Raw genomic sequence first — 12,460 nt, forward strand, 5'->3', positions numbered from 1 at the left:
GTGTGTGTGTGTGTGTGGCTCTGATAGGCCAGTGACTGTTTTGTTGTTACTATATATAGTGATAGACTACAAATCCTTACAAGAAAAATGAAACAGAAAACTATAAAATTGCAGCAAAATGAAGTAGCAATAAAAGCAAACTTAGAGACCAATGTTAGCATTCTAAGAAAAGCTGGTGGGAGGCCGATCCCTCACATAACTATTATGTGGATTGTCTGCAGAGAAGTAAACATTTTGTGAAAAGTGCACTTATGCTATTACAAGTAAAACGAATAACCAACCACCAACTAAACCAGTAAACCTGAATGAAAACAAAACTGTACCTATATGGCAAAGTAAAGCATCCTTATTATTGTGGGCAGTGCTGAAAAATTGACAACCTCTGTGGATAGGTTCTTGGTTGTGTTTGTGGTTATTTTATTTTACTTTGACCCAGCCCCTTTTGCACTGCTTTCACAGGGTAGAGAGGCCAGAGGGCAGCCAGTTTCTCGTGTGAGGGAGTCATATTAACATTGCTGTTGGAAATCTCTTGCACTTGTCTGTGGTTTCTAATTGTGCAAGCTAAAAGCTGCACTGATAGATTTTTCTAAATGTAATATACGTAGTGAACCTTCAAAAGCTATTCTGATATTCTGGGAATGACATCTACTCTCCTGAAAACTTGCTTAAGTTTTCCCCTCACTTATTTCATTTATTTATATTTTTTTGATATGACATTCAGCACCATATTACATGAGCATCTTATACATTGTCATCATTCTCCACTTCCTTTCAAAATACAAATAATACAAATACCTATTTTGGGGCCTGATTTCACCCCGAGAGTTTGAAACTTTCTTCACAGAGTTTGTCTTTCTCAAAGTCTGTCTGTTGCCTAGATAATGAACATGTATCTCTTTATTCCCATAACCACGAAGTATCCTTCTTTTAGCTTTGTCTCATTCTTATCTCCCAATCATTTTCTTAGCAGTTAAACTCTCAAATGTACACGTGTCACTTCTGTGACTCCTTTAAGCCTTTCCAAAGAATGCAGGTCCACTCTTACTCCAAAACAGTGATTCTCTCTCCTCCTTTTTGATACCTCCTTCCACAAATCACACTTCTGTGGATTATTGTGTTGTGCGTGTGCTCTCTCCGACGTATTTTTTTTGTCATGTGAGTGATTCCAATTCAAGAAGTTTTTAACCACTTTCCAACTTTAAGTACCAGCTAGTTCCGTTAACTTTAACAAGACTGTTTAGGCCCAGGCTTTAAAAACCTAACGGGATTTGGTCTTGCATGAACAAATCACTAGATTGGTCACAAGATCCCTTTCTGTACTGCTCTCTAAAAATCATGTAATATAGGGGTTCCCCTCATGTAAGTAAAGTCACTTTTGACTCCCTACACTGGGATACCACCACCTTTCCCCCTTTTTTATACTTTGGTTGTGTCTCCTGACAGCACAAAAGGGAAATTAACTGCCCTAAGGTAGGTGCTGGGGATTTCCTAACAGGGGAATTTCCAAAGAATATAAAGTTGACATTGCCAACTCTAAATGTTTCCTCCTTTGATGTGGCCAGAGGCAAGATGGGATTTGCAGCCAGTGTAATCTAAGGTGGTTCCTAGGCTGCAAAATTTTACCGGGATCAATTCAGTCCTCCAATTTAGAGGAATAAAAACAGTTCAGCATTATCCCCTACTGTCGACCTCTACTTCTCCAGTTTCTGTACTGAACAATGTTCACTTAGACCCAGGAATCTGGCTCCTAGCATCAAATAGGGCAGATCACTGCTCCATCTCAAAAGCAAGTCCAGTACTGAAAACAGTTGTCTACTGCATGAACAAGTAAAATGCCAGGAAGCAAAACGTGTTTAATAAAGCAGGAATCACAGTTATTTCTATTGCAATAGTTCATCACTGCAGGGGCAGGACTACTCTTCTTGACACCCTATGTCAAATATAGCAGGTCTTAGTATATGGCATGGTCTTTGTCTTAGTAGCTTTTTATTTGGGGGAGAGATGGGATTAATGTTTTTCATGCATTTGAAAGAATAAAAATTTGAACCTTTAATGTAAGCTTGAGCACTACCAAAAAAGTAAAATTGGTAATTGCTACTCTCCTCACAGCCTTATCCTTTAACCTCATTGTCATGTCCGCGTAACTTTCTCCAGGGTGTGCATGTCCAAAAGACTAGTGAGAAATGGCCATTTTATTTCAGTTGCTGAGATGAAATAAGCCAGTCTAAATTGGGGGTAGATTATATTGACAGCATCAACATCTAGAACAATTTCAACTACAGTTTCCCTCTGGCTACATTGTCCTATTGATCCTCAGTTTTGTTTGTCTGGTTTATATGAATTGACGACAAGGATGCAAATGTGTTAGGAGTGGGATTTGGCAAGTTTATAGCTTTCTTGCTATTAGAGGGGAATGTTATTTTAAGAATGTAATTGTGCCCTACTCTTCCAGTAGAATCCATGTATTTTCTGCAATTAATTATCAGAACCTCCCCATCTTCTGTTGTGACCTCCATGCCAATTAAAAACTGTTATTACACAGCAATAGATGGGTCAGTTGGCAAATTGAATTTTCTTTTAATTGAAAGTATGGATTGGCTGTACCAAATAGTCAAACACCGAGGGTATCTATACACGTGCAGCAAGGCTGCTGTGATGCGCAGTAATTGCAGCATGTCGGGGCAGTCTTGATTAATCGAGTCTCTTGGAGCGTGGTAATTGTTGCTGTCCAGCAGACTCCAGTGTCTTGTGCATCGGTGTCCCTGTGCTGAAAAATGGTAGCAGGGGGCACTTTAACTAAAGCTGGTCAAGCGAACTTTAGTTAAAGCACCTCTGCTGCCATTTTTCAGCACAGGGACACGGATACATGAGATGCTCTGGGTGCTTTTAATTAGAGTGGCTCTCAGAGCCACCTCTCACAGAGCACGTGTATAAATGCCCCTAGAAGCCTTTAACCCTAGCATACTAACACTGTGATTGCTATAAAAGCATCCTAATGTTTGTGGTCTCTGTTTAAGTTACTTAAGGTTTAAAGATGCACTTGATTTTCATATCCCTCACATAGTATTGCAGCCTCCTGCAGGCATATCTAGTTCTGAGTTTGCACGGCCTGCACTGTAGAGGGAGAAATATGTAGTTCAATAAATTTAATTTGGAAATGCAAACTACCATAAGCAAAAAAAAAAAACCCCAAATGCTACTTACAGTCACTTTCTCTAGTATAAACTCATTTTAAACAGCATAATTATCTAATAATGGTTTTATTACCTTTCAACCATGTATAACTCAATCACATTTAAGAAAATTTTAGCATACTACAGCTGAAATGAGATATCCTGATCATGAGGTAATGATATTGAAATTACATATATATGGAAAAAGTTGGAGTTGTTGGAATTGAAAACTTTTAAAAACTGTTTCATCAAGGTTGTTACAAGTAGAGATCTGACTTCAAGTTTTCAAAAATCAGTTACTGAATTTAACTGTTAAGGCTTTAAAAAAGAGCAATAGTTTGAAGCTGTTTAGTATAGAAAAGTCCTTTATGACTTCAGTGAAATATTTTCAAGGAGTTAAGAGGATGTAAAAAGATAGTCTTTCAATAGTTGTTTGAGTGTTACTTGTCTCTTCAGTATAATAAAGCATGCTGTTCAAATTTTGCAGATGACTAAGATGTGGGGCGAGGCGGACACACTTGAAGGGAGAGAGAGGCTGCAAATAGATTTAGACAGGCTACAAAAGTGGGCAGACGAGAATTGGATGGGGTTCAACATAGACAACTGCAGGGTGCTGCACCTTGAGAGAAGGAATCCACAACATACATACAGGCTGGGGAGTTCCCTTCTTGAAAGCACAGAGGCAGAAAGGGATCTTGGAGTCGTTATTGACTCCAAGATGAACATGAGCCGCCAATACCTGACCGCAGCCAGCAAGGCCAGCCATACCTTGTCATGCATCCAAAGGTGCATCTCAAGCCGGTCCAGAGAGGTGATACTCCCCCTCTATGCGACTTTGGTCAGGCTGCAGTTGGAGTACGACGTCCAGTACTGGGCACCGCACTTCAAAAAGGATGTGGTCAGCCTGGAGAGGGTTCAGAGGAGGGTCACCTGCTTGGTGAGAGGGCAGTAGGACAGGCCCTACAAGGAGAGACTGAAGGACCTGAACCTGTTTAACCTTGGCAAGAGGAGGCTGAGGGGAAATCTAGTGGCTGCCTACAAACTAATCAGGGGAATTCAGCAGCAAAAAGGCAGAGCCCTTTTCTCCCCAGCACCACCTGGGGTGATGAGGAACAATGGTAATAAGCTGATGGAGAATAGATTTAGGTTAGAGAGCAGAAGGCAATTTTTTACAGTTAGGGTGGCCAAAATCTGGAACCAACTTCCCGGGGAAGTGGTCCTCACCCCTACCTTGGGCAAATTCAAGAGGAGGTTGGATGATCACCTGTCTGGGATCTTGTGAACCCAGCATTCATTCCTGCCTGTGGCAGGGGGGGGGGGTAGATGATCTGTTCAGGTCCCTCCTGACCCTAGCTACTATGAAACTATAATAGTGATGTAATAGCTATGATGGTCCAGAAATTATGCAAGAAATGGATTTTTTAGAGTGATATCTTTTTTTGGACCATGTAGTTGCAATAAAATTAGGCAAGCTTTCAAATACAAGTCATTGTGCCTTGGGGGTCTCTAAAAAATGTAGATTTTGCAGTTAGATTTAAAAAAACCAAACCCAACAACGCCAAAAAAGAAGTCGGTGTTCACAGTTCTAAGATGAATCCTAAAAAGGTCTGTGGGATAAAAGTACTAACAGTTTATTTCAGGGCATAGCAAAGTGTGCATGAATGTTTGTCCTTGGATTATATCATTGATTTAGTGGCAGAAAAGTGGTGGTATGTTCAATCTCTCATTAAACCCTGATTAGAAGGATGATTTATGATCATGCCAATCCCGGGATGTTTCTGTTCCAGGGGCAAACACATATGCAACTCGTTTCAAGGACAGATGCATCGTCTGCCCCTAGTATTACTTGCACAGTCTTATCTGAACTCTGTGATTTAAATGAGCAGAAGAATGGGAAGTTGAAGGAGCTATGGTTGTAGTCTCCTATATAGTTAACTGAACCACATCTACTGACGGACTACAGTAAGCTATTCGCTCCTTGCACTCCAAAGGGAAGAAGGGTTTATCCTAGTGTGGTATAATTTTTATATTGTTCTTAATGCAAGGTGTTGAGCAAAGGCTCTGTAAAGTAGCACAGTTTTTATGAAAACAGGCTTACCATAGCTAGTTACACTGCTGAATTGTAATTCCATTAGTAAAGAAGCCAAAAATATGTCCGATTTTCCACTTCAAAAATTACTCTGCTTTTTAACCAAAGGACTTTGGATGTTGTAAGCACGTGGTAGAATAAAGGTGATTATAAGGGGATGTACTGCAGGGCATATAAGGGTGAAGAGGAAACACCTTTTTTGGAATGTGCTACGTTTTTTCAGTATGCATGTACTGAATTGGTTGTGTATGTTAAGCTAAATGCTTCACATTGGTATTTCCTTTGGTCCAGTAATGCTTTTTTAATTAATCCACGTAACTGAACACCACGTTAGGACTAGAATTTAGTAATGAGATGCCATAACTTGGTCATAAAATATAATACATTAGCTTTTTCTTGAGAGGTCAATTTGAGCATTTTGTTTCTTGATACTATTTATTTCATTCTGTAGGATTTTTACTTCATAGTGTTACTAGAAGATTAACTTTAAGTCTTTTTGCTGAAAAAATAAGGGTACTTATGTAATGTGTTAATGAATGTTTCTAACTTTTTGTAGGAGAGGGGGACTCCATGAAAGATGACAGAAGAAGTTATTGTTATAGCAAAGTGGGATTACACTGCACAACAAGATCAGGAACTTGACATCAAAAAGAATGAACGTCTCTGGCTGCTGGATGATTCCAAAACATGGTGGAGGGTAAGAAACGCAGCCAACAAAACAGGATATGTGCCATCAAACTATGTGGAGCGAAAAAACAGCTTGAAGAAAGGCTCCCTGGTTAAAAATCTGAAAGACACATTGGGTAAGTCCTGTTGTACTTTCATTAGTGTCCAGTAGAACTGATAACTTTCAAATTACACTTCTGAAGTGTATGTAGGGGGGTATATGCTGATGATTCTGAAAAAATGATGTTCAAATCATGCATAGTAAAACATGTGTTAACCAGCATTTAAGTAACCGGAACACTCTAACTGGAATTTCTGGTTGGGGTTGGGGGGAGGTCACACGCAGTGGGGAAAGCTTGCTGCTGCTGCCCACCACCCTGCGTTGCTGCAGTTCCGCATCCAGCCGAAAACCCCCTGCCCTCAGGTTACCGGAATTTTTATATAACTGGTATCCCCCATTCCTTACTCATGCCGGATAACAGAGTTGTTACTGTAATTGCTAAAGATTTCCCTTGCATCTCTGCAAATATGAGAGTAAGAATGCTTTGTCAATTAGAGTTCATATATATGCACTAGTACATGTTTTGATTCTTTAAGTTTAATAAAATGCTAACTCTTCTGCTTTCAAAGCAAACTCCTGATGTGACTATTCTCTTCCAGGTTCCTACTAGAATGGTCACACCGGCATAATCACTTTATGAAAATGATTATGACTAGGGACAGAAGTTGCACATAAACTGGCCTAAGGGATCAGAAACTGGTTTAAACCTAGTACAGAACAGAAATTCAGTGCACATAAACCACTTTCACAATGGATGAAAAAGTCACCAAGCACTTCCTGCAGTCAGTTCCTCCTGCCCCACAGCGGGGCCCAGCACTGCACCCCTCCTACCCTAAACCCCAAGACAGTGTTGCACAGAACCCTCCCCCCTGGCTCCACGGCGAGTGAGGAGGAGGAGGAGGGGGAGAGCCCTGTCCTCCACAGCAGCTCCGTGACAGCCTGGCTCAGCCTGGGCGCAGGGAGCCAGAAGCAGTCTGGGCGTGCAAGTCCCACAGCCCCAGCCCAAGCTGCAGCCGGCTGAGAAGAACCCTGCCTGGCCCTGCCATCCGCCTCACACGGGGCTGGGACTGGGATGGCTGTAGGGACAGAGCTCTTCTGGCTGCGGCTCAGGCTGGAGCTGCAGAGGCCGTGATATTGTCCTGGGTTGGCCTGACCTGCAGCCCCAGCGGGGGTGAGGCTGGTGGATGGCAGGGCTGGGCTGGGCTGTGTTGTGGGGTCAGGGCCCTTCTTAGCAGACTGTGTGTTGGGGTAGGGCTATGGGAGCTATGCACCCAGATTGCTCCTGGCTCCCTGCACCCAGGCCTAAAATTACCCTCATAGTGTTGGATTTCTCTAATGTAGTCTTGCCATCTCATGTATAACGTGCATGTTTTTCCAAATGTTTCTTGTGGACTAATTTTCTCTATTTTGGGGTGATTCAGTGCATTTGTAAAACTTCAATTGCTCTTCACTGAGCACATTTCTATCTTCTGGGCATTTTAAAAGGTTTTTTTATTCACTAAAAGCTTTCCAGGTATGAATCCTAATGGGTTCTCTTTCAACCTCTTTATTTCCATCCTCCTCCCACAAAAATCTTATATCAAGAGTTTCTCCACCTAAACATGTCAGTGATTTGTATTGGGCAGTGCAGGTGGTGCTTTGACATGTTTGCCTTTTGTTCTGGCTACGCCTTTTATACCTCTTTTTTTGATACAATCTTAGATTTTAATCACAGAAAATATATAATCTAGCCATTATATAATCTAGTGTAACATCGTATATGTCGCAAACCATTAAATATTACCTTGTATTGAGCCTGAAACCTTTTTTCTTAGAGAAAGAATGCACATACGTAAGTTTGGATTCTAACGTAGGTGTGAGATGGGATTTTTCTGGACTATCGGCATCCATCAAGCATCGGTTGTACCTTTATGCTCTTTTATCACAGTGCATGTAAAGGGCAGTCACAACTCCCCCTTAGTTCTCAATTCCTGCCTTTGACAGCAAGAGAAATTGCTTGTTTTACTGTTTTGACTGCTGTACACTTCTCTGTGACTGTTGGACTGAAACATCTCAGACTTCCTCTTGTTCACCTTCTCAGGCAACCCCATACAGGCTTTGTTACGTCAGATACAGAACCCATGTGGATTCCACTTCTTTTATATGACAGCCCCATCCATGCAAGATTTGATTCTTTTGGCCAGCTGTTTGTATTTAAGACACATGTATAGCTTCATGCCCATGCAGGAACTTACACAAGGGTTTAAAGGGGTGAATGTGTCTGACAGTCTTTTTAAACTGCATGTGATGGTGAAAGAGCAGTAATAGTGTGGCTTCATTGATTTTGTATGTATATATACAGAGCAAGTGAGCACTGATAATATTAGTTGGTAAAGAAGGAGCTCCTGGTCTCCCTCCTCAGGCAATCTTCACAGGAGCCCAGAAAAGCAATTCTATTCTCTATCCAGTCATCTAAGGAGCACAAGCAAGGGAGCCTATTCATATAGATAATTTGAGCCTAGATCAGTCTCCTTGAACCAGAGGTATGGGTCTCTATATGCTGCACAGCCCAGTGCTGGTAGTTTGTGACCCAGATTACCATGTGATATTATGATAAACTGCATCACCTGAGTACAACTTGGGTGAAAGGCTGCAATGCACTGTGCTTGGCATCAACTAACTTATTGGTGCAGGACACTGTCATCTGCTATAGTGATGACTTGTAGCACCTGCAGAACACATTCTCTTGGTATTGATTCCCTTTGTACCAAAGCCATTTTTTAGTGCTGACTTATGACTTACAGCTTGAAGGGTGATGTCCAATGCTAATAATACCAGTTACCTCTTCATGACTCCACTGCTTGGAAGAAACTCAATCCTACAGCATTCTTCCCCTAATTATGAACACAAAATGGAGCAGAGCTGGGTTTTCCCATCCTGCAGGAAATTTTGATATTTTGAAATTCTTTTTCTAGTTCAACATTGGGAGTAAAACACAGACCTTTGACATGAAAAAACAAAGATCTTGCAGAACATGGATTTGAGTCTTTATCTCATGCTCCCTGAGCACCCTACCTATGAAGCTATTTATAGCATAGGAGGAAAGGGACTCTTGGTCTCTCACATTTTTACTCAAAATGCCATTTTCAGCAATGCTGCATTTTCTGTCAAAAAAAAAGTTTCAGTGAAAAAAATCTCAATTGGTTCACTATTTTAAGCAGGTACTCCAACCCCTCGCCTTTGTTCCTGCTCAGAAAGCCCTACTAGCTAGAAAAGGAATTCGCTGCCACTGTGGACCTGTGGGATATTGGGAAGAATCAGAGCCCCAGTCTTTTTTACTTACAACATGCAAAGTTAACCTTATTGAACTCTTTGTAGGAGATAATCAACAAAGAAATGTATTGCCACAGCCCTTTCTAGCATTCAAGTTTTCTTTATAAATACTCAGGATTTAACTTCATAGAAACATCTGGCACACTATATGATAGGAAGAACATATAAAATAATCTTTCTTTTTCATGTATGGAAAAATACATAATAGCAGCAGTAACCCTTTCTTCCTCAGTAGATAAGGCCATAGCTCTCCCTGCTTCCGCTCAACCTGATGATTTTAAAACGCTTCAGCAATTTTTGTCCCATGTAACAGAAACATTAAATCCCTGTGGCAGTAGTGCAGGAGAAATGGCATAATCTTCTATATGTTCTATGCACCTCCCTAGCAGTGGGGCATGCCATTCTATAGGGAATCTATGAGTAGGAGGTTGGACTAGAAAGTAATTGGAATTTTTTTATCGTAACTTTGAAAAAAAGCTGAGACACGTAATCAAGTCCCTGGGCGTAGTTTGAGTATTTTTACATATCCATAAGAGGTCCAGAAAGCAAGAACTCCAAAAATTACTCTTGAGGATGAGAAAGTAACCAACCAATGAATATACAAAAATCAGACAAATTTATTTTACTCATTATCAAGTCCACAGATGCACATTGTAAATTAAAATACAATTTTTACCTTAGTTGGGAAATAGGGGAATGGAGAAAAACTGAAGTCTGCTGCAGATGATGGATGATTGGTAGTTTGTACTTTTGCCTATAGGCGGTATTAGATATTTCAGACCACACAGCATTATGAATAGCTATAACTGTCACTCTGCAAAGCCCTTCACATTTAGTCTTCAAAGGTAAGGAAACAATTCAAGGAGATGTAGCCTTGTTCAACCCAAGAATCATTGCATTGTTTCACTCTGGAAGAGTCAAGAACCATATTCTGGTCCTCTGCAGTATACCTGACAAACCCTAAGAGAAAGGAAGCCAAATAGAGGCCCTTCACCTATTGTTTTAACCCACAGAGATCATCAGTCACAAAGGAAGAAGCAGATGTTTCCTTGCAAGAGGCCTCTCTGCCTCTTCCTTTGCAACTGTACAGAGGTATGGAGAAGCTATATTTCCTCCCCCTTTCTGCAGCTGCCTCTTTCCTCTAATGTGATTTCAGACCTCCTATAAATTAGTCCACTGTTTTTTGGGTTTTTAGGGGTCATTGATGTTTGGTATTCCAGTAAAGTTTTGTCGCTTCCTACCCTACTTCCTGGTTTCCCTTTGGGGACACTTTTAATTAAATACTGTTATAACTAAGAGTTGGTGCAATATCAGTCGTGCAAGAAAGTGAATGGTTCCTGGAGTTCATAGGGAAGAGGGTTTTACTCATTATTTTGTAGCCCTAAAGAAGTGGGGTTGATGTTCTATTTTAGATTTGAGATATTTTAACAAATTCATCCTCTTTTTTCCAAAGATGGGTTGGAAAACTTGGCTTCTATAATCCCATTCTTGCTGATAGCTCCAGACGTGTAAAGAGACATGCTTTTACATGTCAGTTAACCCAGAGCATAGAATAATGGCAATGATCAAGTAGAGAAATTGCCATTTATAGCATAGTTCTGCCTTTTCATCTTCATAGCACCAAGAGTATCTGCCAACTGCTTTACAATCAGGGACTCACTTGAAGAATTCAAGGAGTCTTGAGGTAAACTGTACCTCACTTACCAGTTAATTCAAAAAAGGTCACTACAGCAGACGAACATTTCCATTCATCCAATCTTCCACTGGGCCTCAGGATTAATTTAAAAATAAAAAAGTATCACAGTTGGCCCAGAGAATACAATTCACGAGGCCATTATTAAATTCCCCACATCAGCAGTGGCTTATGTGCCATAGAAGAGATTCAGCCGCTGACTTACCCTTTAAACATCTGAAAAAGTATGCATCAGACTCCTGAATACCATGCCTCTGACACCCAGTGTGACAGACTTCACTTATACTCCATGGTGGTGTGGTTGAAATCTGTGGATCTACTTATATAATCTTGAGGGTGCAATTCTCTGGAGAACTCTTTACATTATTAAACTAATGGGAAAGATGTTTTCCAAGTGTGCAAAAATGTTGTTTTCTGCTTCTCTGCCTATAAAGGTAGCAAATGCATCCAGATTTTTTGGACTCAAAAAGAGATATGGCTTTCCAGTGTTTTCTGACTTGGGGTGATTCAGTTAGCCTACACCACACTTATTACCATCCTGCACAGGTGAACAGTCTTGTAATGATACACAGCAGTGCTTTACATGAACATATAAAAAGTAAGATCTGCAGAAGCTGCTTTTTATGGGTCAGGTGCTCTTTGCACCAGATGAGACCAGTAGCTTTGTATCTAACAGACCAGTGCAATAGGCAATTCATAGAGGGACCCTAACTGGAATGGTAAGCATTTGATCCTGCTGTGAGCATCTCCTGTAAATAAAATTATCTAACCAAGTAGTCCTGTCCAGTATGGACTGGAACAAAAAAAAAATGCTGGAGGGATGTCTGAACCCTGGTTTCCTGGTGGATGTTTTTCTCCTTGTGTAGATTCTTGAGTTAACATATACCTATCCACTAATACCAAGTATCTGAAGTGAGCTGTGACAGGGATTCAGCAGCAATGATCACGTTAGCTCCATTTTGGCTTAAAGAGCTCTGTCATTGGCATCTGGACATAATGAGTTTATCAGCAAAGCTCCCAGTAATGTTGTCCTTTTTTACACAAATTCTGTTTCCCAGACTGGCCTTCAGATTCAGTATATTTTACACCATACGTGCTGACTGATTAATTTCCCCTGAAAGTAGAGGTGCACCGATACATCAGTCCGATATTGGATCGGCACCGATATAAAGAAAATTGACTGTATTGGAAATCAGCCTGATGTGGCTGATAATTTGGCTGATAAATGACCTGTGTATGCGTGCAGCTGCAGCATAGCACATAGGCAGTGAGGAACGCAGCTTGGAGAGCTGGTAAGTCTGTTGTTGTGTAAGGGGAGGGGGGAGGTAAGGGTCATGGGGGAGCAGGTCAAGGTCCCCGCAGTGAGGGAGGGAGGGAGTGGGACTGGGGCAGGCTCTGCCCGGGTGGGGTGGGCATGGGTCAGAGCCATGGCTTGTCCAGGCGGGTGTGTGTGGGCGGGTGGCTCC

At 41.2% G+C, this 12,460-nt stretch overlaps 1 protein-coding gene across 4 annotated transcripts in view; it reads left to right on the top strand.

Annotated features, from left to right (window-relative positions):
* Positions 1-12,460, top strand: part of NCK2 (NCK adaptor protein 2) — a 125,248-nt gene that overhangs the window by 79,656 nt on the left and 33,132 nt on the right. For all 4 annotated transcript variants that reach the window (XM_006029064.3, XM_025210521.1, XM_006029063.3 and 1 more), the window contains one exon: positions 5,819-6,065. In XM_006029064.3, coding sequence (XP_006029126.1) covers positions 5,840-6,065 — 226 coding nt within the window. In that variant the 5' untranslated portion in view covers positions 5,819-5,839. The remainder of the gene's footprint in view (positions 1-5,818; positions 6,066-12,460) is intronic.

This window comes from Alligator sinensis, unplaced genomic scaffold (assembly GCF_000455745.1).
Source record: "Alligator sinensis unplaced genomic scaffold, ASM45574v1 scaffold335_1, whole genome shotgun sequence".
In the NCBI taxonomy this organism is placed as follows: Eukaryota; Metazoa; Chordata; order Crocodylia; family Alligatoridae; genus Alligator; species Alligator sinensis.